Source organism: Lampetra fluviatilis, chromosome 37, assembly GCF_964198595.1.
Source record: "Lampetra fluviatilis chromosome 37, kcLamFluv1.1, whole genome shotgun sequence".
Classification (NCBI taxonomy): domain Eukaryota; kingdom Metazoa; phylum Chordata; class Hyperoartia; order Petromyzontiformes; family Petromyzontidae; genus Lampetra; species Lampetra fluviatilis.
In genome coordinates this window covers 3,789,001-3,815,825 of record NC_136311.1, presented here as the reverse complement: position 1 = coordinate 3,815,825, position 26,825 = coordinate 3,789,001, and the positions used below count along the sequence as shown (strand labels likewise).

The window sequence follows — 26,825 nt, the reverse complement described above, 5'->3', positions numbered from 1 at the left end:
CTCAAGTTTTCGAATAGGTGTAACTGCCAAGGATTGGGTCATAACGTATGTTACGTTGAACCTGCTGTTGCATTCTGTAATACATTTTCTGCAATTAAATACTTGACACACAATAAGTATAACCCGTAAAAACAAAGTTTTTCACTATAAATCCTTTATATGCGTGGCGGCTAGAGTCCTCTCGTCCTCTGGCTTGAGATGGCTGACACCTATGGGTCAGATGATTGCATTGCACCATTAAGCAATTGGTAAATAAATATAATATTTTTGTCCTAAAAAGTGTAAAATTTTGAAATAAAATTTCACGAACAGTAATTGTCACGCACAACGAGTCTGTGTGGAAAATGTCAGCTCGATTGGATCACGGGAAGTGGGTTAAAAAACGACCGAAAGATTTGCACGGTCCTAAGCAAGCAAGCGAACTTAATATAAAGGATTTAAAAATAGGCACTATTTAAAATAATACCAGGGTCCACAACATCTCCATTATGCCACTTGGTGACCAGCCTAGAGCGAGACAAAGGTTGTGCAGTTGTAATACAGTACAGTATTTACATTACACAATTTATATTGTCCCTAGTTTATTTAAATTTCTATTATTTATTAATCAGGAGGTAGTCACATTGAGTTAGGAATATAGATGAATCAATACAAGAATGAATAGTAGCTGCACTTTTCAAAGCAATACCATTATTTATCTTGTGAGTGGGGGTTTACCCATATTTACTTCGATCTCGCACCTCTACGTACGGTTCGAAAGAAGTTCACCATACAGTAATGTGCATGCATACGATCTCCATAAGCAAACATTCACAGGGACGGAGGGCCGACAAAGCCCTTGCCCAGGTGGGGTGTATATGCCAATGAACGCACAACTTGAGAGTCATAAAATCGATTTATGCAGTGTCTCTCTGTTAACGGTTACATATAAATCAGCTACATTGGACAACAAAAAAAGATTACAAATCGCAACAAAAACATATCATGGTTTATACAAGTGCAAACTCATTATTCTTGGAATAAACAAACAATAGAAATACTACTCGTCAATACAGCAACCACGGAATTGTGGGTTAGAGCAGCCACGCACAGTTTAAAGAATCCGAGTGTTAGTTGCGTAAGTCTTCTCTGCCTGGCACTTCAAATACAGCAACTACCGGCCGTCAACCCAAGAAGTTGCTTCCAACAATACCTGTAATCACTGACTGGCTCCAGCCATCGCTTGCTCTTTTACAAAGCTGCCGGGTTGTCAAGTTATCAGATTGAAATATAAACAGAACTCCTTTCTGTCTCCACATGCCGGATATATAAAAGCTGAGTACATCAGGTCAAAACCGGTCCGGTTTTCTTGCTTAAACAAATAATACTTGATAATATTGTCTGCAAAGCCAAGAGGCTGATGGACTAAAACTAGTTTATATATATGAAGACAGAACTGAATTCTGTTTGTGCTTTTACCCAGAGTGCAACATGGTTTGTGTACGAACATTGTTTGCCAGTTACATTGGAATAGAACCATTTTCAGAAGCATTAGTGCGAACATGAGATCGTATCTTGTTGACACATACAGCCTTTTGTTAATCCACAGCTGAAGGCCCTCCCCATGCCATGCAAATTGTTGGGAGGTTATTTTACCATACTTTACCACGCTGGTCAAAGGGGTTTGGCGAGAGGCGGGGGGGAGGCAAAGACGTTGGAGCATACGAGGACAGTCTCATCGACCATTTTGTTGTCTGCCCAACAGCGTAGCCCAGCAGCCCATAACACTTGCTATGTATGGTGGTCAGATGGGCGAGATTGCGCAATCACAGAATAAAAAAATTAAGTTTCTTTGGGTTGACGGAGGGAGTTCATGTTTCTTCAGAACAGTTCATTGGCGAGAGGAGGTGGTTGGGAGGGGAGTGGGGTAGGGTGGTCCCTCGAGCCAAGGCTTATCTCAACCATTTCAGCCATCTGCAAAATGTGCTACCGTCATCAATAACACAAAAACAAAGTTTATTTATAACATTTTCCCACTTCACCCTGAAGATGACAATCACAACATATGTTTCAGAATTTTTTAGATGAAGTAGCATTTCTAGAGTGGGGGGGGGCAGATACATCACAGTGCAGCCCACCCTCGGCTATCGGTGCTGTGCCTCCCCAGCAGACTGATGATCCACCCTCGGGCGATGGTAGCCAGAGTAAGGGTAGTGTCATCGGGCGAGTCCTGGGGTCTGAGAATGGCCAAAGCAGTTATAGCAAGACACTGCATCATAAGGGGCCACCCAAAGTTACTCACGAATAGATTTGCATTTTTTTTTATTCACAGTATTTTGTTTTAATTGTGCTGAGATTTATAGTTTAAGATATAAAAAAAAAACAGATGGGTTACCAATTATTGTATTGAAAATTCAATCTACGAGGTAGAGCACACAAAAGCCACGGGGTTTTATTGTGCCGTTTGTATGGGGGTTATCATGATGTGTGTTCAGTCCCTCCATTGAAAGTATTATCAAAGTGTCACTTTGCAAAACACTGGCTAGTGTGCCGTACACGACAAAAGCGAAGCACAAGATTGGCAACATTTTGATGAGCTAAAGGATGTACGAAAAAACGGAAATGATTCAATATCAATTTGATTTGTGGTTGAAACGGAGCCGATCCGAAATTTGACAACGGGACAGCGGAATCACTTTCCATCACTTCTGGTTTGTGTCTCATTGAGCCGTGGTGTCGGTCAGCCTGGACCTGCTTTTTAAATTTCGAACATGGTACAGCACTAACAGTAAATTTCAGAAGACACACACACACACGACAGTCTGACACCGATTACATGAAAAGATCACAGCAGTGTGCAGAGCAGATTCAAACAAATAGCTAGTCACCATTCCAGCCATTTCTGCCCAAAACTGCTTGCACATGTATGGATGTTGAACTGCTTTCCCACTGTACATAGCCAACCGTGCTAATCGGAGGTGCAAAGCCACCATGGGCTTTCTGTGAAGAGGGTCATCCTTGCATGAAAACGCAACTCTTTGTCATGATGAGGCTATCGGTGGCTCACAGGGGCACACCCACCCAGATGCAACACTGACTAAAAGTGGAAGCAGAGTACAGTACTGTTACGCTATTAGTGTTAATACGGTCGCCATCAGAACGTGATTCAAGGTTGCAAAACGTCACTACAAATTGGTTCAGCTTTACAGAGATCTCAAGCAAATCTGCTTACTGCAGCTTAGTTGCATTCTCATACATGATAGTGCTTACCGCTGTTACCATTGTTTACCAAAGCAACATTAGCATTTAAGTGACTGATCAGGTTACTTGAGGCTACAATTGGTATAAGGGTTAGTTAGGTCATCTCAAGCCTGCAACAACAGCTCATTCTAAGTTAAGACAGTTCAAAGGAAGTGATTTGTGCGTAGGAAGTACATGTGGGTTGTAACACAGCAGATTCCCACACCTAAACTGTGCCTCCATCACACTACGTATTTGATACCCATCATGCCACTGCACCTACAGGGCACTCAACTGGAATGCAAAAACATAATTACAAACACTGGTCTCTCTCTTTACAGAGACAATGAGGCTGAAGAGGGTGTTAGAGAGGAGGCCTGAGCGTGGGACGATTGCACAGGCTGTCAATATCCTGGCTGAAAAAAGTCTGCACTATACATCACTGTGTGCCCAGGCACATGCCGCAGCATACTAGCGACTAGCAGCTTTAAGCAGCGGGCAGTGTGGCGGGATGCTGGTGGCACACAGACATCCACTGGTATGGCTCTTACAATAGTAAGCAAGGTTAGGGGACGGCTGGAATGGAAGAAGTGTTGTTGGCAAGGGAGAGGGGTTGGGCAGGAGGCTTGGCGGAGTGGGGGTAATGTTGTGGGGGACAGTGGTTATTGGAAGAGGGGCTTTGCTAGGAGACGCCACCAAGCGTCAGCACATCAAAGCAGATGTCGCAAACGCGCACAGGCTTGTTGAGGTCGAATTTAATGATGGGAATTTCTTTGGCCGAGCAGCGGTTGCACAGAAGTCGGCCGCAATGCCGGCTGTGGTGGGAACACACGTAAAAAGACAAGGTCACAGGTTAGTGCATTCACAAAATCTCCTGCCTCTCTCTCTCTGCTCCCACTCCATACTTCCTACCCTTAGCATCCACACTCTCAACCACGAGATAAAATATGACGGAATTGATAGTGCATCCAGTGTCAGTCACCATTTAATGACTAAATTAAATCCACAGACTTTGGACTTGACAAAAACTCCACGGATTGTCTTTCGACTAAATTAACACTGGTTACGAAAGACTCACCAGTGGTGCTTGCGCGTGGTCACTCCAAACTTGGCCGCACACTCGTAGCAGTTAGAACCATCGCACCATGGAGGCTCCTTGGACAGCATGTCTGCCCAGGGATGACACCGGAGTGGAACAGCCCACAAGTTCAGAAATAATTACTTACACAACCCCTGTGGAGGTTATTCACTTGTACCTTCCCTTCTAGCCCCCCCCCCACCTCCCAGTCCCTGACAACCACATTTAAATAAGCTCCTCCCCCCTCCCCTTAGATCTTGTCTCTTGGATTTCCCTTCACTTGATACAGTAAATTTAGCTGTGACGGTCCCACCTGAAGTCGGAGACTTGTGTTTCCTCCGAAATGTCGTGATTTAATTGAGTTATTTTCATTTATTATAATTTTATTATTATTAATTTTTTTCCTACGTGACTTTACCAAAAAAAAACCTAAGAGTACAACAACAACCGCCATTCGCCACTAAGTGGCCGTGACATCACCATGGCACTTGCGCCAGGCTATGTGCACTTTAGGGCCACGTGGAGTTGAACGCCCACTGGCAGGAGGTTACGGGACAGACCCAGGTGCCATAGGTTGACCGACTAAGATGACCGGCAGATGCACCACCTGTGCCTCCTACTGTTCCAACAAAAAAATGACTTACACCTACAGCAAATCACAGTCATTATGAATGCGGAGAAAGGTGAATACGAGCAAGTCTGCTGCACAATGAGTTAGGTTTCTTCATACCGAGTAGACGGAAGAGAAGCTGCTTGGTGGCGACCTGGTAGTTGAAGATGTTTACTCCCTGCGAGTTCGTAAGGCCGAGACGCGCGCCCGCCCGCACCACGGCGCGGCAAAGGTTCCCGTTGCCCTTCATGTACGCCAACAGCAGAACTGCGCGCCATGACCATGCAATCATTAAACCGCTCAGCTGTTCTCATGCTGGGGTTTTGCATTGAGTGTGTGTGTGGAGTGTGTGTGTAAACTGTGGGAAATAGTGGCATAACGGTTCGCACACTGCACTCCGAATCTTAGCAACCAAATTTAGTATCTCAGTCAAAGCTTTAATCAGTGTCAAATATTTCAAATCGTTAGGAGACTCCTCGAAGTGGACGCAGCATTAAATAGCTAGTGCACTGTGTAAACATCAGCACTACCAAAAGAAAGGCAGTCAGGTGTGGTGATGACCAAACCACTCCCTTGTGCACTTTGCAGACCTTAGTATGTGCTTGCAAACAGAGCTTGCCCCAACTATCTATGTAGGCCACATGGGAGAGCTTTGTTCTTACTTGTAGATGACTGCAGGCTAAGGTTGTGGAAAGGTTCTTATCAATGTAATTAGTTCTCACCACATCCACTTTATGTACAACACTTGCAACTTTTGTGTCTGTGGCACGCAGGACAGCCACCCACAATGACCCCCACCACCCCCTTACCCACCACTAACGCACGACCGTAGTCTGCTAAGGAAGAGCTGAATGAGTAGCATTGAGGCATGAGGCGTGCTCACCCGTGTGGCCCTCAATGTCCGGCTTGTCCAGTGGGTACTCCGGCATGCACTCGAGAAAGAGCTCGAAAATGGCAGCCGCATTCTCCTTGCCGTACAGGCCCAGCACGTGCATGGGGCTCTGGCCTCTGCGCATAAACAGCCGCCACATGGCATGGAATCACGCAAAGTGGGAGCGTGGAGGCTCCAAAGCCAGCGTGGCCAGGTAAGTCCGATTTGGTGAGCGGGCTAGTGGTGGGGAGGAGGGCGTCCGTGTCTCTCACCGCAAGTTGAAGGCTTCAGCGTCGATGCTGGACTCGGTGAGAAGGACGCGGACCACGTTGAGGCGGCCGTGCATGACAGCGAGGTGCAGCGCTGGAAAACCGACGGCAAGGAGGAGAGTATGAATGCGCTAGTACAGCATGCACAGGACTCCTAAAAACCCTACCCCCTCTTCAGCGGTACCACGCAAAGTGCCTGCGCTTTTCGGTTTTCATAGAAACTGAAAGGTTGCTTGCTGAACGCACAAGTGAAATTTCTCATCAGTTTCAATCTAAACCAATGTAAAACCAAATTAATATTAATGACATTGGCCGCATGTTCATATTACTTGTGAATATGCTCACCTGTGGGCTTGTAGTGGAAGTAAGGTATTATGCAGAATTCAAGCTTTGCGAACAAGCGAGCATTCATGTGAGCATTTTCACCGACAAGTAAATCACCCTGAATGCGACTGATCTCATCGGATCTCTGAGGCTAAGCATCATTGAGCCTGGTTAACACCTGGATGGGAAACGGCCTGGGAAAACCAAGTTTTGTAGGCTTGCGGCTGTCAAGTAGCCAGGAGATGGCAGTACAGCAATGGGGCAGCAACGCAAAGACAATGAACACGTGTCACCGTGCCCTCACCGTTGTTGCCGTTGTCGTCGCAGGCGCTAAAGTCGGTGCTGTTCTCAATCAGCACAGAGCAGATGGACGGCAGGTCCAGCTGTGCCGCCAAGTGAAGCGCCGTCTGCCGGTTCTTGGTCAGCTCGCGTACGTTCGCTCCCGCCAGCAGCTGCACCGACGGACGGCAACGCAACGACACGGACCGGCGCGCACGATGCCACAACCTTAAACATGCCAAACCAACACACCAGTTGTGCCCCCCCACAATGTTCCTATCTTTAGTTTGGAAAAAAATACATAACGATCGCAAATCCAAGTATGTAATAATAAACACTGCGTTTATTCTATGTGTTTTGATTTTAAATTGAAATTAGATGGTACTGTATATATTTTAAATCTTGAATTGAATTGTGAACCAGAATCTTGACAATCCATTGAATTGCAGGAATTATTAAATGCCTAATTAATATAATTCCTCTGCTCCACAAACACAACAGTCCTGCCCCCTCGTGTTTGCTGCTCTTAATTTAACCTGCGCTTGACACGGCCCTTACGAGGTCCACGAGCGCCAAGTGGGGGTGTGCGTACTAATGCACCGGGGGGCACATGGCCACCCACACGGTAGTAAGTGGGGGTGGGGGGGATTGTGTCACGACGCAGTGGGCGTACCAAGTTGCGCACGATGATCTCGGAGCCGCCCTGCGTTGCGAGGTGCAGCGGCGTGAGGCCCGTGGAATCCTGCACGCGCGAGTTCACGTTGGCGCTCACACTGATGAGGAACAAGACGCTCTCGATGTCCGAGTTTTGCACCGCCACGTGCAGGAAGTTGCGTCCCTTGTTGTCGACCTGAAACGAGGCACGTGTCAGGTTTCATCAAAATTTGACCGTTCTATTTAGAAATTTACTTTCTTTCAAACGTCTTGTGGAGGAAGTAGGAAAAGCTACACTTTATCCCATCACATTGCTGTCTTAGGTCTGTTCCCCGTGTCGCTAGTACATCGGCCAGCCCAACGCTGTGAACTAACCATGCAGTACCAGTTTGTATTAATGGGTGAACAGAAGTGGGAGATGTAATAAATGTATGCATTGTTTCAACTGCCAAAGGGGCATATAGAATTGAACCGGCGACCTTTGGAATGCAATTCTAGTCTGTTCAGGCAGCATCCAGTTGAATAATCAATTCAATTTCGATTTAAAGCTTTCGTGACTGCAGGGATTCATCTTCTTGGTTCTTTCGGTAAAGTCACGTAGAAGGGAAATAATAAAATAATAAAAATAAAACTTAATAAAATAAAAATTCTTACGACGTTTCGGCCACAACACAAGCAGCCGTCCTCAGGTGAAGAAACAGAGCTGTCAGAAAGACAGCGTCCCAATGAGGGGACGCTGTCTTATTTCCCTTCTACGTGACTTTACCGAAAAAGCCAAGAAAATCAATTCTATATTCTATAGAGAAATCAATTCCTTGTATAATCAAAGAGCCCATCTCTAATCTCAAGATTCTATTAACCGGCGGGGGATGCTGCGTTGGGGCACTCACCTGCTCAGCGGCGGTGGGCTCGCGCTTGAGGATGGCGTCTGCAGCACGATTGTTCTTGTACGTCATGGCGCAGGCAAATGGCGTCTGGCCTTGGCGGTCACGAGCACCCAGCCGCAGCTCAGGGTGGGACAGCAGCAATGCGATGATGACATCGTGCTGGTTGCTGATGGCGATGTGCAAGGGTGTGCGGCCCTCAGCATCCTGCAATACGTCACGGGCGGTAAAATCTTAACAATAATTTAAACTTGTGAAGATAATGAACGAAACGTACGGCCCTTTGCCAATCCACTGCTAGATGAAGGACTCCCCCCACCATGTCAACACACACGGTAAATTGTGCCGTCACGTGTATTGATTGATGGAGTGCAACGTCATCTGGTATGGAGCACCGCAAAGCAATCTCACACTTTCATTCATTGAGTTGAGACACATTTAGACTTAAAACGTTCGTGACTGCAGGAATTCATATTCTTGTTTCTTTCGGTAAAGTCACGTAGATAGAAAGCAAAAATCTAAATTAAAAGCAAAAAACCCACGACGTTTCGCTTGTTTTGCGATCGAAACATCGTGGGTTTTTTGCTTTTAATTTCGATTTTTGTTTTCTATCTACATGACTTTACCGAAAGAAACTAAAATTTGGGACACATTGTGTCATTTTTTCAACTTCTGCCAATGTGCTGCAGGCACAATTTACACAGTAGCACTTTAATCCTTAACAGAGCCCCAGCAGAGAACATCTGCCAGCCCACATCACCGAATGACTTGGCACAGTATATTAATGAATCTCTTTACTTATCATGTGCATAGAATAATCAATATAAAATGTATACTTAAAAGGCGGTTTTAAGTTACATTATTCTTCACCGAGGAGTCAACAAAAAGACTCACTTGAAGGAAGTGAAGAAAGCATGCATTTGTCCCTCTTTCTCCGATTAAAATGTTGGCAGAGGGACACACGGCCCTGGTAGGACACTCATTGTCTTGGCGGAGCAAATGGAAAAACTCCTAGATGGAGCATGTCACAAGCCTTAAATAATCCTCCACCAACATGAGAATTGCACCCAATAACCTAGAGACCTAAAGGCTTAGCAGCTCAACTCAACAGCGCCAGTATCACGCACACCCGCAAACTACGTACTAGGCATGCCACGCAGATTAAAAGAAATACTTACTCTCACGATAGGTGTATCGAATTTAGACGTGAAAAATAATCAATTATTGAATCAATCACAACTACGAATGATGACAATTCATTATCTTGCTGTCCGCACATCTCATGGCAGATCAGCCCACTGCCTTCACGAGTGGAAGTTCAAACTAAGTCTGGCGTGATTGCAGACTGGAGTAATCGACCACGGGAAAAAAATAGCTCTTGGTTAATCCCCACAAGCCCACGACACACACCTGCATGTTGACATTGGCTCTGTACTCCAGTAGACACTGCACCACCTCCTCCAGGCCCCACGTGGCCGCCAGGTGCAGCGGAGTCTGCCCGTCGCGTGCCTCCTCCTGACCTTCACCCTTGAGGCCCGGCCGCCTTGGGCCGTCTCGATCACAATCACTTTATGCGTGGGCAGAGACGGGCAGAGACGGGCAGTATCTCAATTACACGTAATCTACGTATGCAATTGGCGTTTAAAAAACACAACGAAGGTCATTTGTGGCTAATTTACGTGAGCCATGGTAAATTGATTATATGCTTCAACTAAACATTACTTGAGTATATTTTGCCCATCTCTGCTTGGTATGGGCACAAACGCCAAGCACCAAATTCAACATCGCAGAGCAATCTTGTTTGACCATACTTCACCATGCTGGATTGTGCAGGATGGTGAAGACATGGAGGGACAGAAGTACAGTACAATAGAACAATTAACATTGCTGCACTGCTCTCTAGCAGCAATTGCAGCTCATTGTATCCATCCAGGTGAGCACCGTAGTCAGCCAAGTCTCTTCAGCGAGGGAGAGCTGGGAGAAACGACGGGACATTTTGACCTCAATGCCAGGCACTTAAACGAAACTAAAACTACTTTTATTTCACCAGGTAAGGCCCACTGAGCTGCTCTTTTTCAGAAGCGACTTGGCCAAAGACGATTGCTCAACGAAGTGGCTTATCACGTGGAAATTTATAGCAGCCAAATACGTACATGAATAAAGCACAAATGCTGCTATATTTTATTGAGATATAATTATCCTGCCTGATGTTGTGCAATGACGCGACATGGGCAAGGGAAGGCATGGGTACGCGAGCCCGCACCTGCGGATCAGGAAGCAGGCGATCTTCTCGTTGTTTTCGTCAATGGCGCGGTGCAGCAGGGTCTGCTGGCAGCCTCCTGGCCCGGGGCCCCAGCAGGTAGCGTCACAGCCGTGTCGCACCTGGGCACACAGCGGAACACGGACACAGGTCACATGCAGGACTGCCTGCGTGCTCACCATGGGGCCGGAGACCACTGATTATCCTTCACTGGTGAAATAGCCATCTTATCAACAGCAGCAATAATTCGTGTTTCCTTTATTAAAATGACCAGCATTGAAGTCACCCGTAATCTGCTCTATCTCATCATATATTTAAATGAAGACCACTATTCTTGAACAGGTCGACGTAGAGCTGAGGGCTACATGGTGGCAGTAGAGGGCAGTGCAGCAACATACACTGGTGTACTACTGCAGTGGTTCTCAACCTTATTCATATGGGGGCCACCCAATCAAGACCACTGGTCCCTGTGAACCCCCCCCCCAAGCCCCAAAACACAACTAAGGTTACCAAGGCTGCAACGCAGAGAAATCATACGTCGACGTAAGGAATTTGTTTATTTTGTGTATTTGCGTGTTTTGTTTTCAAAATGTCTTTCTCATAATTCTCCTTCGAAAGTTCTGCTATCCATGCCGTAGCCTGCGCCCTCCCTGAAAGGTTTTATATACGAGGCTTACGTGGGGCTTTCTTCCACGGGTTGAGAACCATTGTACTTTACGTTTCCATGTCTATGATCTCCGCCTTCACCAACCCGCACTGACCAACGTGGTAAAGTATGGTCAAATAACCCCCACGACTGCCACAGCGGGGGAGGAACCATCACACAGCGGCGGCAGATACCAGGGTGGAAGCGATGTCGTCGTTGCCCCCCTGCAGCGCCACCCAGAGCGGGGGGTCCCCGGCGGGGTCGCGCACGGTCATGTCGGCGCCGCGCGTGCACAGAGCGTCCACCACCAGGGGCAGCTGCTGGCGTATGGCGAGCTGCAGCGGCGTCTGCCCCTCCGCCGTGCTGTAGCATCGCAGGCGCCGCGACGGGGGAGGGACGCACGCACACAAAGGCAAGACAGCGGAGTTGAATTCAGGATCGTTCCAAACCAAGCTCTCAGCAGGGCCGGATAATTGCTCTGACACGATACTGGCTCAATAAGCCACCAATGAATTACGAACAATATTACAGTGATCCCTCGTTTATCGCGGTTAATGGGGACCGGAACCCCTCGCGATTGGTGAAAATCCCCGAAGTAGGATTGGCCCCCTAGGAATTTCCGTATATGTGTGTGTGGGTACCAGAATGTTTAAAATATGTATATTTATACTTTATATATATTTTACTTAAATCTATTTAATTATAAAACCTTAATATTATACATTCACTCTCTCTCTCATACGATACGTATTATGGTGTTCTACACTCACCAATGACAGTAGTATCTTGAGACTTGACTCCAGTAATGACGACAATGACGATGACAATGACGATGACTATGACGACGATGACAGACCTGTGCAGTTCGATGAATGTGATGATGAACGATGATGATGATGGTGTTACTGCACAGGTATAATGAGGCCTTTAAATCAGTTCGAAAAATCCGCGATGCACTGAGGCTGCGAAACTTGAACCGCGAAGTGGCGAGGGATTACTGTATTCTTAATGTATCGTTTGCCGCAAACACCGCTGTCGGCATGGTGCCACCCGGGCCCCCTCACCGAATGTTGATGTCGGCGTTGTGTTCCAGCAGAAAGAGAGCGCCGTCGCTGTTGCGCTTGAGGATGGCGGCGTGGAGCAGGGTCTGCCCGTCCGACGAGCGCTCGTTGATTGCCGCTCCTGAGCCAAGCAGCTGGGCCGCGATCTTGTGCATTCCTAAACCATGACACAAGGATAAGCACCGGAAAAACTGGGCGCATGGAGCACAAGACTCGGACATGACAGTCCCAGCCGCAAGCCTCAGACCAACCCTAAGTTCCCAAAAGCAGAAATGGAACAGGTGTATGACCACGGCGGGGCCTGTGTTTCACGAGACTCACCGGTCCACAGGGCTAATCCCAGCACAGTCTGCTCCTTCGAGTCCTTGAGGCTAAAGTCCGGGATGATCTGCAAGTTGTTTACACCATTCAGCGCATTTGCTGAACAGTGAGAGAACAGCAACAAATGTTAGACGAAAACATTCATGAACACCCATCAGTAGAAAGTCTGAAAAATGTATCTGTATAATTGTGACAGGTGTGTGATACGGACATCATCAATGGCTTGCATCTATCATTCATGAAATAGAAAAATCGTGCAGGTGCTGCCACCCTAATGTTTTTGTATAAATTGACACTAAATGGCTGCACAACCACAGAGCCACTGCTCTAACGCGTCAAACAATCTCTGCCTGCACGGCACCTCGGCGCACCTTTTTGCTCCAGGAAGACTGCCACCACCTCTGGATGGTTGTGGTAAATAGCGAGGTGAAGCGGCGTCTGCGCGTGCATCTCGTCACCCGACCCCGGTCCCTTAACCGCGGCAGCATCGCTCGAAGTCTCCCCTGCCGCCTGCCCGGACTCCCTGTCCATCACCGGCACCAGGCTTGGTGTCTGACTCTGACTCGGTGCAGATGCGGGCCCGGTTTGAGCGTTGGGGTTGGCGCCACGGTGCAGCAGTTCGGCCGTGAGCTGCGCCAGGCCGAAGTGGCATGCAGTGTGGAGCGGCGTTTCCCCCTGTGAGACGATGCAAAACACATTTTGCATTTGTAATTTTCGATGATGTACAGGTGGAGGATTTGTTTACAAGCAGGTAATATTTCTTACCCACTGTGATTCAATTAACTGTCACGATTAGAGGTCACAATTCCAATCAAGTATTTGTTTCTTACGTTCTGTCTCGTTTGTAATGTTGTTCCTGTCCATCTCATTTGTTCTTTCTCATGAATACCACTAACAAAAAGGTGAAATTTGAAAATTTACAGATAATCTGACATTTATCATGAGCGTAGTAATCTACTAATCGACCAATTAAAAAAGGTTTGTAGATTTACCCCTGATTGGTGTGAAAAACCACTGCACTGGAATCGTGCTGCCATAGCACTAACCACGTCGCTAACGCAAACTCTATCCCACACTGTTCACACGCATGGAAATGGTATGCTCATTAACCAGACAACAACCCCAGTCCATAAAAACCTATTCCTATTCGCTGCGGCAATTACACTGCATGAGAGCACGACGCATGTCCTCACCCTGGAGTTGGTGTGGTTGATGGAGGCTCCATGAGCCACCAGAAAAAGCGTGGCGGACTCGCTGCCTGCTGCTGCTGCCCGCTGCAGCAGGCTATTACCTGCACCACAGGCAGGAAGTGCAGGCACACGAATCTGTGCTTTAGATCTTACGCAAAGATGCATTTTTGTAAGCCCTTTGAAGCATCCACAGTCATCACCGATTGGTGTATTCTCCAGACACTACTGCGTCGTCTTTGGGTCTTTCGGTAAAGTCACGTAGATAGAAAAATAATAAACAATCACGACGTTTCGATCGCAACACAAGCAATCGTCTTCAGGTGAAAAAATACAGCAGGTGAACTGCTGAGGCAGGAGAAATATAGCTAGAGAACTACTACAGCAAGAGGTTATATAGGTTTGAGATGAGTACAACCCAAGGATAAGTGGGCGGGGCTAGAGATGGAATTTAAAAGGAATATACCTCGGCCATTGTATTGCTAGAGATTAGCATGTCAATCTGTTAATGTAACCCCACGACTATGTTTATATATCTCGATGGCTTCATGAACAAATCTTTGTTGATAGCCAGTGGGTTTGCATAGTACCTTCGTCTTGGAGAAATCAATGTCATGTGTGCCCACAGCGTTAAAACAATGATCAGTTACGGCAGAGGTATTACTCCTCCCGTTTTTCAGATCCGCCTTGTGTTCACGAACACGGTCTGAGGCATGTTGCGTGGTTTCTCCAATGTAACTACTGCCGCAGGCACAACTTAGTTTGTAGACACCGGGGTATTGCATGTCAGGGATCACATCCTTCACAGATGGGATCAGATCACGAATTTTACGTGCGTAGGTTTTTGCGGTTGTGCTGCGTAGATCTCCTTAGCGTTTCTGAATTGTGAAGCGTGTCAATCGGCAACCCATACAATTTCGATTTATAGCTTTCGTGACTGCAGGGATTCATCTTCTTGGTTCTTTCGGTAAAGTCACGTAGAAGTAATAAAATAATAAAAATAAAACATAATAAGGGAAGTAATAAAATAATAAAAATTAAACATAATAAAATAATTCTCATAATTTTATTATGTTTTATTTTTTATTATTTTATTACTTTCTTTCTACGTGACTTTACCGAAAGAACCAAGAAGATGAACCCATACAACGTTTTTCTCCATGTTCAGGAACTTGCTATCATGCCGAACAACATGCGGCACAACCAAAAAACACATCGGAGAGATGTGCTTTGGATAACCACCATTACCAACCTAAGTTAAACTCCCAGTAATAAAACAAGTCTTTCTCTTTGATCCCTGTCGCGCACCGGTTTTGATGTCAGAAGCATCGGCGTTGCTGCCCCTGGCAATGAGCCGGGCAGCCAAGCACTGGGAAGAGAAGGCATCGCCGTTGAGGGCGTGCTGCCCGGCCTGCCCCTCCGGCCAGCCTGGCTCCTCGGCCACGGGGCACCGCAGCGCCAGCCACAGTGCCGTGTCACCGTCACGGTTACGCAGCTCCAGGTCGATCCTGGGCACAAATGACGGGTGGACAACTGGAGGCATCAATAACGACGGCAAGAGCTGCGACAAGCGCAAGAAGGCGAAGTCAAGGCTTCCAATGGAAGGACGCACTGAGCTGCAATGTTTATAACTGTGATTTCAAAATCATTTGTTTCTCATTAAATCAACTTCAAACTTGTGTTGAACAGCCACGGATACACAGCTTGAATGTGTATAGACAACAGCTGTTTTATTGGGTTGCATCTCCTTTAAGTTCATTGGTACAGTTATGGGGAAGTATTGGTAATTAGGCTTAAACCATACACTTATTATACCAATAACCGATTTAATCAAAGGCAGCTACCTGGATTGGAACCCAGGTTTTCAACGGTCAGCTTAGCACTCTGGCGTCTTGAGATACCCGGCCACCTCGGTCTAAACCACTTAAAAAAAAATGGAAATTCAAACATACGGCTTACTGCTTGCACTGCAGCAGGAGGCTGAAGACAGCTTCATTCCCGGCCACGATCGCTCTGTGTAGAGGCGTCCTGTTACCCGAGGAGAGGGGAGACAAATCAAATAAGCTCTTTAATCCACACCTGCACAATTACAAACTCTTGTGGCAGTCCAACATCGTAACTCGATATCGGTGTTTGGACAAGCTCAGGGGCACCATACTCTCCTCCGACTGAAACTCCCAGTCCAGATTATGTTCTGGAGTTCACACACGCGACTGGAGCCGACAGCACTATGCTTCTTCCACATTTACAATTATGACTTTGTTATGTTATTCCTGAATATAAAAAAAATAACTCAGTGAATTTATAATATGAATGAGTGGAACAGCGGTTCACGGTAGTTATTTGATTCAGGAACTAATTGTTTTTTGAAGAGTGGTGAAGTAAGTACTTCTAGAGGCTGAAGGGGTGACATTAACCAATAATACATTGGTTTAAGATTCAGTATGGATTGATGTGTAACTACACCCCTAATAGTAACAATGAGATGGCTGCTCTGACTGGTGATGAGGTAATGTTTCGTGATACAGTGCATGCAGCCTTTCATGGTGTGTGTTTTTGTTAGGCTCTTCCCATCTCTCATCCTGGACAAAATCAATGACACATCGGCAAAATCGATACGAATGGTAGACTGGTCGAGTACCATCAACAGCCCCCATAGGGGCCCAGGCACAGCATTGAAGATTACACTCCTTCCACATCACCCGTGAGGCGCCACATCCGTTAGGGCAGGGAACCTATGGTGTGCGACTTCATTTCATATGCCCCGGGGCCACATGAGGCATACCACTTGAAAAAAACCCGCAAACGATATTCATCCATCTTAGCTGCACTGACTGGGTACTGGAGCGGAATGTTTTGGTCTGCCAGCAGTACAGTGCTAATTGCAGCGTGCTCAGTCACATGTCTTATACACAGTTCTGTGCAAAAAGCATATGCATACAACCGTCGCGTGATCGAAGTTTACCATCAACAAGATATGTGGCCCACCAAAAGTATCTGAACGTCCTATTCGGCGGCCCTCAGTAAGGAAATATTTCCCCCACCCTTGCATTACAGCTTCGCCACAAGCAATAGCTTGAATATCTCAGCGCTGCCACTTACCATTAATGCACAATAATGGCCACTGCGTTCATTCATATTTCAAGGCACCGTACGGGTGATTAAAACGATGCCGCCCTTAACAGGATGCGCCAAAGTTGCAACGCAACAGTGTCCGAATCACAAATGGGAGGTCACAAGTGCAATCTTGGTCGTAGATCAACTTCAACCTACATCCCTCAGGGACCATTAAGCCTAGGATGCAAACCTGAAATGCTATACAGGTTTGGTCTGAAAAACCCATACAAGCAATCACATGCGCCTGCTCACAACAGATCACTCATAGATTCCTTTAAGTAATTCGATTTGAAATGTGTTGCACAAGGTCAAGCAAGAGGCTAAGATATATAAACCCAAGGCATCATTGCAGGGTCTCTTGCAAACGGGATTGCATCCTAGGGTTAAACTATGTATTGCTTTGTGAGAAATCAAGTGGTTGTGGTTGTAACACACTGGCCCGAAGCACAGGAATGTAGAATCTCCACCACTGGCTCAGGATTATCAATGTAGACAAGTCCTGCTCATCGCGTGTGTGAGCTCAGAGACACTTCGAACTCTTGGACAAGGCAATGTCCTCATCCAATCAAGGGCTGCTGATTAGACATGTAACAACGCATCGATTTCAAGCATATAATTGTGAGTGTAAAATAAAGTTTTACATTTACACAAAATATTTATGTTTATGCAAATGTAAAATTTAGGCCAATGGAACAAATGTAAAAATGAGACAAAAAGAGAGATATGAGGCCAATGAGACGATTGCAAAGAGACAAAATAAAGAAAATTTTACATCGAATTGTGCCCCTGATTTGTGCCAATTCAATGAATCGCTCCGCAGGGTGAAGGACAAGAGGGCAGAAGGTGTTGCCGTTAAGGGAGTGCTGTCCAGTCTGCCCCTCTGACCAGCCTGGCTCCTTGGCCTCAGGCCGCCGCAGTGCCAGCCATATCTCCATCACGGTTAAGCAGGTCCAGGTCGATCCTGAGCACGAATAATGACGATGAAAGGCTGCAATTATGATGCAAACAGAGGTGAGTACGGACCGGCCAGAGGAATCCTGGGTGTTGGGGTTGGCGCCGGCCTCTAGGAGAGCGTTAGCGATGAGCACCATGCCGGGACCGCTAGCGTCGTGAGCAGAGCGCGAGGACACCAGGTGCAGCGGCGTCTCCTGGCCCTGCACCGTCGCCGCGTTGGCAAACGCCCCGTGCCGGATCAGGAACGCCGCCGAGAACTCGTCGCCTGCCGTCGTGGCCGTTTGACGTCACAAAGAAAAACAAATAGCGCCGACAATAAGGCCTGTATGCAGGTCAGCAGTGACTGCACATAAAAAAATTAAACGCAACACTATATTTAGTTCCGCAGTTCATTTAGGCTAAATTCCAGCCCTAAAAAGCTGAAAACATCGGGTTGATTTTCACGCAAGCAAACATTACTCTCATGTGGTCGGGAAGGTTGGAGAGTGATGGCCCCGACTGTGCGGAACTTGAAAGGATCTCAGTGGTAGCCCTGTGGTATCTGTTTCTGTGGGCCATACTACAACACGAAGCGTTGCACGGCTCTGAGAGATCCCAAGTTTTACTGTTGTTACATTGTTTTTATAGCTTTATTTTGGCGATTCGAAAACATATGGTTAATCTAAATTGTCTAATGGTTTTTATTGTTGACTTGCACCACATTGTGATTTTTGCAGACAGCGTTTTAATACAGTTTTTTTGGAATATTTGCTGGTTTATTCCAGGATGCTTCTGTTACGCGTCGTCACTTTAAGATGTTCTGTGTTCATATTTTGTTTGTTGCGGTTGCACCCGACTTAAGAGCTGCATGGCTCACAGGGCTCTACCTAATAAATGAAACTTGAAAAGTAGATTCTTTGTCTCACGACGTACCGCCGCCGATAGCACAACCAGCATAACATTTTAAACACGTAACCCCAATGGGACAAGATTAAGCACACTATGGGAACCTCATTTGCCAGTAAAAATATGATAATTGGTTCTTTACCCTTCTATCTGGCAACAAAACTGACACCTTTTTTACAAGGAGTCATGTTTGCATAGACCGCAATACCTGCAGTCATAATACAAACAAAAGAACATAACTCTGATAATGTGCACTGTCAACTTTAATCAACTTTAAGGACAGTGCACATTATCAGAGTTATGTTCTTTTGTTTGTATTATGACTGCAGGTATTGCGGTCTATGCAAACATGACTCCTTGTAAAAAAGGTGTCAGTTTTGTTGCCAGATAGAAGGGTAAAGAACCAATTATCAAGATTAAGCACGTTGCATGGCACATGGTGGTGGCATGCCCACCAGCGCACCCGATGCATACCGCGTGTGATGGCACGGTGCAGCAGTGTGCAGCCCTCGCTGTTGGGTCGCTCCACGTCGGCGCGATGTGTCACGAGCGTTGTGGCAATGCTCTCCAGTCGCCGCTCCAGCGCCAACTCCAGCGGTAGCTTGCCCGCCAGGTCAGCCTCATCCAGCTTGTCCGGGAGCTTCACGCAATACGCACGCACATGGGTGTGGAAGTGTGGGAATAAAACGCCTGTTTATAAGCGACCATAAAGAGGAAGTATGTAGGAGTGAACAGACACAAAGATTCCCCGTGTAACCTACTTAGGTTCTTAAGGCAAGTACGGTTAGCCAGCACCGATGAAGGCTTAAACGGTGCACGAGAACGAGGGGGTGGTGAGTTCAGCACCACACCTGTCTGCCTTTGTCTACACAGTGCTAATGTTTACACACCATACTGGTATTCAATTAAGGCATAGTCAATTAAAATATGCAGCGCTGAAACTGATGTCGCCAGATTTATAGCACATCGTTAACCACTTCGCTATGTTCCCCTGCTCTTGTAAACACGCACACACAACACTCAGACTCTACGTATCCAGAAAGTGCTGATCTCATCGTGATGACAATGATGACGGTAACAAACAAACATGGGCAGCACCTGTGAGTCGTACTCGATGAGGTAGAGAAACACGACGTCCTCACGCTCGGCCTTGATGGCCTGGTGCAGCGGGAAGTCGGTCTTCGACTTGAACATCTTGTAGAGGAGTGGGGCCGTTATGCTGCTGAAATCCTCTGCTCGCAGGTCATCCTGTGCCCACACACACACCATGTGTCAGCCACGGCTCAATGCCGATCAGTTATTTGACAACCAATTGGATCACCGTGTCATTTTATTGTTCCACAATTAAAATTTTACGCAACCCAAATAAAACTGGTAGTGGAGTCTCCCAACACCATACCCAGTGGCTGGCAATGATCTCCGCGCAGTAGTTAAGCAGGGAAGTGGCGCCCAGCTCCTCGGCGGTCTGGTAGTAGCGGATGCAGTTCCTCACCGTCACCGAGGACATGATGGCTTTCTCAGACCTGCCAGGCAGAGAGAGCAGCCAGCTTGTAGGTTACTACCCCAAACCCCCCCCTGCCCGGCTCTTATATTCCAAAACTAGCTGATCCTTGTCGAAATAACACTTATTTCTTTATGGAGAAGTTATTTCTTTAAACAAAAGAAAATAACAGCAATGAGCTCTTCTTTATGTCCTGCTATAGCAAATCTGTACATGGAAAACTTTGAAGCAAGAGCACTTGCTTCAAGTACATTAAAACCATATTTTTGGTTAAGATATATAGATGACACTTTGGTTGTCTGGCCACATGGTAAAAATACACTTAATGCATTTCTAAATCATCTCAATTCACAAAACCCGGCCATCCAGTTCACCATGGAAATGGAGGTAAATAACACACTCCCTTTCCATCTTAATTTGAAGCTTTCGTGACTGCAGGAATCCATACTCTTTGGTTCTTTCGGTAAAGTCACGTAGATAGAAAATGAATAAATCACGATGTTTCGATCGCAACACAAGCGACCGTCTTCAGGTGAGAAAGAGAGAAAGCTACTGAAACAAGGTCTTATATAGGCCTGAGATGGGTGCAGCCTCAGGGTAAGAGGGCGGGGTTAGAGATGGTCTGCCTGAGGCTGTGGAAGTGGGACGAGATTTGGCATGGTACACAAGATTTGGCAGGGTACACAAGAGATTTGGCATGGTACACAAGATTTGGCAGGGTACACAAGATTGAATAACTAGTATCTTGTACTAAAGATGAATCACCTAAGTTATAAACAGAAGGTGTGTATCGGATTCATTGCTTATCTGGCAGATGCTATATTGAACAGACGGGACGTAACATTAGCGCAAGATAAAAAAAACACCAAATAAATATACTCTCAAACACAACTGTCGGCAGTCGCAGAACATGCTCGTCAAAAAGGACACTCAATTGATTTTGATAACGTTGAAGTGTTGTGTAAAACTAATTATGACTGGCCAAGAATATTTCAAGAATCCATTGAAATTGAGAGAAATAAAAATTATTTTAACCGCTCTGACAGCTACAGGCTTAATGCGGCCTGTAAGCGTATCATTAAGTAATACATCTTACAATTACAATTCCTTATAGAGGAAACACATACTAATTCACCGATTACTAATCTATTAGATAATTACAATAACTCCCCTCCCCTCCTCCTCCGCCTCTAATCTCTGCACCTGATTTGGTTCCATGATGACGTCGTCCTGCTCTATTTAAGACCTGAAGCAGGTGGATTACTTCACTATTCTGGCAAATCGCCCGATGATGCTGGATGTAATTACCAGCGAAAAGTCGTACTACTCAAATTGTAAATGTTGTGGATTTACTCTCCAACACACCGATGGGCTGAAGTAGTAACTAATTGGCATTTGTTTATGTGACAAAGCCTTTACTAAAAGGCTGTGTCGGGTGGTGGAGGGTTACGACACATTTATACTTAAGCGATCTAACCCAAAAACTTTCATTATGAATATTGGTCGCGAAAGCCTACGTGTTAAACTGAACAATAGGCCAATAACCAAATCACGCATAATCTTGTGAGATCTCCGAAGCAGTATTGAGTCTGTATCATCCTTAGATAGGAGACCACGAAGCATAAGACATATGTTATCGACTGGTGCGTTGCTACATCATGGGCAGCAGAAGACTGCAGTAAAGTCAATTGTTGTGTTCCTCGCCTTCACTAACCAGCACTCAATAGGGTGAAGTACGTTTAAATTACCGACTTGCAGGATTGCATGAGAAGGCCCTCACCCATCAGTGAATTCAAACAATGGTTTTTCGTTTCCAGGTACAACTAGAGTGGAAAATGCTATGGACTACAGCAAAAGCCCGCAAGAGCCTCGAGAGCCATCACGTAATCTGTAAACACCGTCAGCACCCGCTTAGCGGGAACGCGCAGGGCGGTGCTCGTGCCGACTCACCGCTCCCGCAATGGCGTCAGCTTGTACTGACTGCCCAGCTTCATGAGCTCGGTGAGGAAGGCCTCTCCCTTGCCAGCTGTATCCACGTCCTCCGTGTACACCCACCGCAGCATTGCCACCGCAACCTCCTCGTCGATGCCTGCCACCGGAATGTCCACAGCAGCATCAGCAGCAGCAACATGCAGATAAAAAATCTGAAGCAGAATTCTGTTTTTGGGCTCCACATATAAATAGTTTTAGTCCAGCAGCATGTTGGCTTTCCAGACCAATATTATCAAGCAACATTTGTTTAAAAGAAAAACCTCTAGACCGGTTGTAACCATCTGGATCTCATCAACAGTTAGTTGTTATCTTGGGACAGCATCCCCATCAAAACCTTGTTGCTTAGAGCTTGTGACTTAATTTCCGAGCGGCCCGTGGCCATATGAGGCCAACCAATTCGAAACAGTCTGAAAATAATATGTATCCCTCACTGCAAGCACCTTAGCTGCACTAATCTGGTACGAGAGGGGAATAATTTAAACCTGACAACAATGCTGTTTCCCATTTCATCAGACCCAGTCACTTCTGCCACTGTAAGAGGTCTCTTACAAGGACAGGAGTGACTGGGGTGTGTGTTACTGTATGGCCCGCCAAAGAAATTTGAAAGTCCCCATCCTGGCTGACAGATTTGTTAATGCGGGATTCGGAAGCACAAGGGTGAAACGCGATTGGGGATCGTGTCGTACCCGACAGATCGAGCGTGTCGGAGGAGGCCATGCTGCTCATGCTCCACAGGTCGCTGCGCGCTGCGAAGACGAACTTGTGTCCTGGCATTGCCTGCTCTTTGAGCTTCACCTGCAGGTCACTGGAAACAGTGAGGGTGAGATGTACACACTGACACCAAGCACCCGAAGCTGCTACAAAGTAAATAGACAGGTAAGGCAGTTGTTTAAACACCAAAATAAGATATCATTGAATCCATCCACCAATGGCGCTTTCTGATAAAGTCAAAACCAGCCTTGCTTTAATCCTACCTGGATACAGTAAATTGTCCGTGAGTCAATGATTGCAACTTTATTGTCAAACAGGCTTGAGTAATTATACAACCACGTACACTAGACCTGGGTCTTACCCGTCAGGACACTGAAGTGTGTCCCGCAAGCATAGTTTAGCTTTTACATTCCTGTTGAGTATATTGTCTATACCAGAGGTCGGCAAACCAATTTGTAAAAAAAAAACTATATTTCAAGAGCCGCAATGCATGTGAATATGAGCCGGTGGGTCCTTAATAAACAACGTCATGAAGCAGTCCTTAAAGAGCCGCGTGCAGCTCCCGAGCCACAGGTTGCCGACCCCTGGTCTATAGTGTATTTCTGAACGTGGCATTTGGTCTGCAATAACTTCCTTCCCGAAGCATTATCCGAAACACACATTCGTTCTGGCAGCTCGAGATCTACTGCATGCGAGGCAGGGTATAAATAATTGTTGACGGTGGGCGCTCTGCAGGGGATGGAGAGGAGGACTTTTGACCACGGCTGATGATTAAGAGGAGTGCTGTGATTATTTTTTCGATGATGATGACGACGACGCACGCGCACCTGTAGAGCTCGCTGCGGTAGAGGTCTGCGACGAACGCGAGCAGCCGTGAGATGAAGTCGTCGGCGCGCTCGCCCTGGCCCGACGCGGCTGCCAGGTGAGCGCACCTGCGTTCCGTTTCCGTCAGCTTCTGCTGGAGTTTCACGTACTCCTGCCGCAGAAGCGCCAGGTGCTTCTGCAGCTTGGCCACATCTTCCCCTGCGACCAACAGCGGCAACAGAGGCAGCAGCAGCATTAGCACTGGGGCTTGGCAATGTAGCAGATCTGAGACCAAGACCAATGAATGCCCAGCTATTTAAACGGACCATTATAAAGTTGTGTCCAGTAGGCAAGAATGCACAAGGGAAGCCAGAAATAAGAGCCTGTGGCAGACAACAGAGACTCTGCGTCAAGACTAACACAGGAGCTTTTGTAAAAAGAAAAGCCAGGAAGTAATGCAGCAAGAAAAGTTTTCTGCGCCACTCCTGTTTCCTTATCCCAAACCACAAACGTGTGGTTTCCATCCTGCACCTGCGAGGAGAATCATAACTTCCTTATTCAAAGAATATACTGTTGAGGCCATTATTCATACTTATAAAAAATGTATGCGAGGGTAAAACATGGAAAAGTGCTTTATCGTTCAGAGTAGACAAGAATGCAGAGTTCTCATATGAGAGCAGATCAAGACGGAGCGTTCAGATTCAGGATCAGGGCAAACGGTCACACAGAAATTAAGGAATACGCAATTATTTGAGTTGAAACTAAATGGCAGGCGAGAGTCTAGTCCTACGACTGAGGAACAAGTGACAACACTCTGTAACAAAAACAAATTTGTCCTTGGGTAGTCTTTTTTCCTAATTGCTTATGCGTCAAAAGTACAGAAAATTGCTATTATTCCCCACAAACTTTGCTTTTGTGACCAGGAAAGTGATATTTTGAAATTGACCTATTTTCAATGAGAAAACGTGTGCATTTGTGTCATTCCTTCACGTAAAGTCCCGGTCACAAAAGCAAAGTTTGTAAGGAATAATAGCCATTTTCTACACTTTTTAGGCATAAGTAATAAATAATAACACTTACTACCCAGGGACAAAAATGGTGCAATCCACAGTTGTAATGAGCGAAAACTTCAGTCTATCGCTGCAGTTGAGGAAAAGGGCAGTCTAGAGCCGTGAATTTGAAGAGTCTGGGGCAGGTGATTTATCGGTTGGGTCTCAAGTTGTGATTGAGGAACCGGGCAGTCGGAACCTGTGAATGATTAGAGTCTAGAGCTGCTATTACACAGCTGTACATCTGTTAAACGACTGGACGTCTGTAAAAACAAGAGCTCACCGGATTCCTCCAGTACAAATACACATTCTGATAAAATATTCGCAATGAGAGTGGAGTTGTGACTGAGGAACAGGTGATAACCTCGAGTTGTATGTAACGGGTGGGTGTGTAGGAAAGTCTATTGCAACGAGGAACCGTACTTGTCAAATCCCTTATGAATGCCTACCTTAGTACAGACTAATTCAGACCTTATTGGTCTCAGCGTTCATCCTACCAAGTCCCATCACAAGGGAGAAACACACACAAATATTGAAACGCCTGTACGCCGGATGGACTTGAAAACTCAATTTCCCTGTACAAGAATACGGCTTAAACCGTATGGGTTGACAGGTATGGAGGCCGCGAGTTTAAAATCGCTCAATTATAAGGGGATCAACAACAATAAGCGCCATTCGCCACTAAGTGCCGGTGACGTCACCACGGCGCTCGTGCCAGGCTAGGTGCACGTTAAGGCCACGTGAAGTGTCGAACGCCCGCTGGCAGGAGGAGGTTACGGGACAGACCCAGGTGCCATGGGTCGACTGAGTGAAATGGCTGAGATGACTGCGTGAGATGAGTGAGATGACAGAGTGAGTTGAGTGAGATAACTGAGATGACTGAGTGAGATGAGTGAGATGACTGAGTGAGATGACTGAGATGAGTGAGATGACTGAGTGAGATGACTGAGTGAGATGACCGAGATGAGTGAGATGACTGAGAGAGATGAGTGAGATGACTGAGTGAGATGAGTGAGATGACTGACTGAGATGACTGAGTGAGATGAGTGAGATGACTGAGATGACTGAGTGAGATGAATGAAATGACTGACTGAGATGACTGAGTGAGATGAGTGAGATGACTGAATGAGATGACTGAGTAAGCTGACTCAGAAGACTGTGTGAGCTGATTGACTGAGATGACTGAGTGAGATGACTGAGTAAGCTGACTCAGATGACTGTGTGAGCTGATTGACTGAGATGACTGAGTGAGATGACTGAGTGAGCTGAGTGAGATGACTGAGTGAGCTGAGTGAGTGAGATGACTGAGTGAGCTGAGTGAGATGACCGAGTAAGCTGACTGAGTGAGATGACTGCGTGAGATGAGATGACTGAGATGACTGACTGAGCTGACTGAGATGACCGATGCACTACCACCTGTGCCCCCCCCCCCGACTGTGCCAACTATAACGGGATCACCCCCCCCCCTCACTCCCGCATTGTAAACCCCAGCGCGGATAGGCGAGCACGCCCCTTGGGCCGCATCCCATTGGCTGCGCGACGCCTCAACCCCACCCGCGCGCGCGCTCGCAGCCAATCGGAAGGCGCGCGGAGCAGCAGCTGCGCGCGCCCGCGCTACGGAATCTAAACGGCGCGTCCCCGGAAGACGGCGGCGCCGACTTGTCGGCCTTTACAAAGTAATTCCCCCCCCCGCTGCCCCCGAAACGGCGCCCTGATTAACCCCGCTAAAGCAGCCTGCGGGTCCCGCCACGATGGACGAACTCGCGGAGTTGCACCAAAGGACAATCTCCCTCCCCGCTCTTCCCCGCCGCGTTCCCTCCGCTCGCAATCGGCGAACCGCTCACCGTCCGCCGCCGCCGCCATGTTGGGCTGCCTCGCCAAGTCTCGCGAGAGTCACGTGGAGGTCTCGCGAGACTTGGCCAGGGTAAAAGATGGCCGCGGCGGAACCGGTGAGTCGATGGGGGAGTTTGCCGCCAAAAGTCAAGAGCGGCGCGGTCGAACCGCGGATTTGTTCAGCTTGGCGCGGTTGTTTTTCGTTCATAATTCGGCTTGAGTACGCACACAAGTCATAGTTTGCTCATGGATTGTCAGCGCACACTCGCTGCGTCGTCTTTGAAAATAGAGATTACAACGAAGACGAAAAAACACG

The 26,825-nt window shown here is 46.9% G+C and overlaps 1 protein-coding gene across 1 annotated transcript; it reads right to left on the bottom strand.

Moving 5' to 3' along the window:
• Window positions 1-1,973: 1,973 nt before the first annotated feature.
• Window positions 1,974-26,558, bottom strand: ANKFY1 (ankyrin repeat and FYVE domain containing 1). Its single transcript, XM_078873638.1, has 25 exons — window positions 26,521-26,558; window positions 23,651-23,846; window positions 22,799-22,917; window positions 22,071-22,209; window positions 20,019-20,142; window positions 19,718-19,867; window positions 19,094-19,259; window positions 17,804-17,999; window positions 15,623-15,691; window positions 14,972-15,171; window positions 13,670-13,767; window positions 12,848-13,151; window positions 12,477-12,575; window positions 12,159-12,312; window positions 11,289-11,457; window positions 10,452-10,570; window positions 9,599-9,755; window positions 8,195-8,395; window positions 7,324-7,500; window positions 6,676-6,823; window positions 6,051-6,141; window positions 5,791-5,915; window positions 5,028-5,174; window positions 4,298-4,388; window positions 1,974-4,034 (listed from the first exon to the last, which is right to left on the bottom strand). Exons 1-25 carry the CDS (start codon window positions 26,537-26,539, stop codon window positions 3,902-3,904), a joined length of 3,591 nt encoding a protein of 1,196 aa, XP_078729764.1. The 5' UTR covers window positions 26,540-26,558; the 3' UTR covers window positions 1,974-3,901.
• Between the last annotated feature and the right edge of the window lie 267 nt (window positions 26,559-26,825).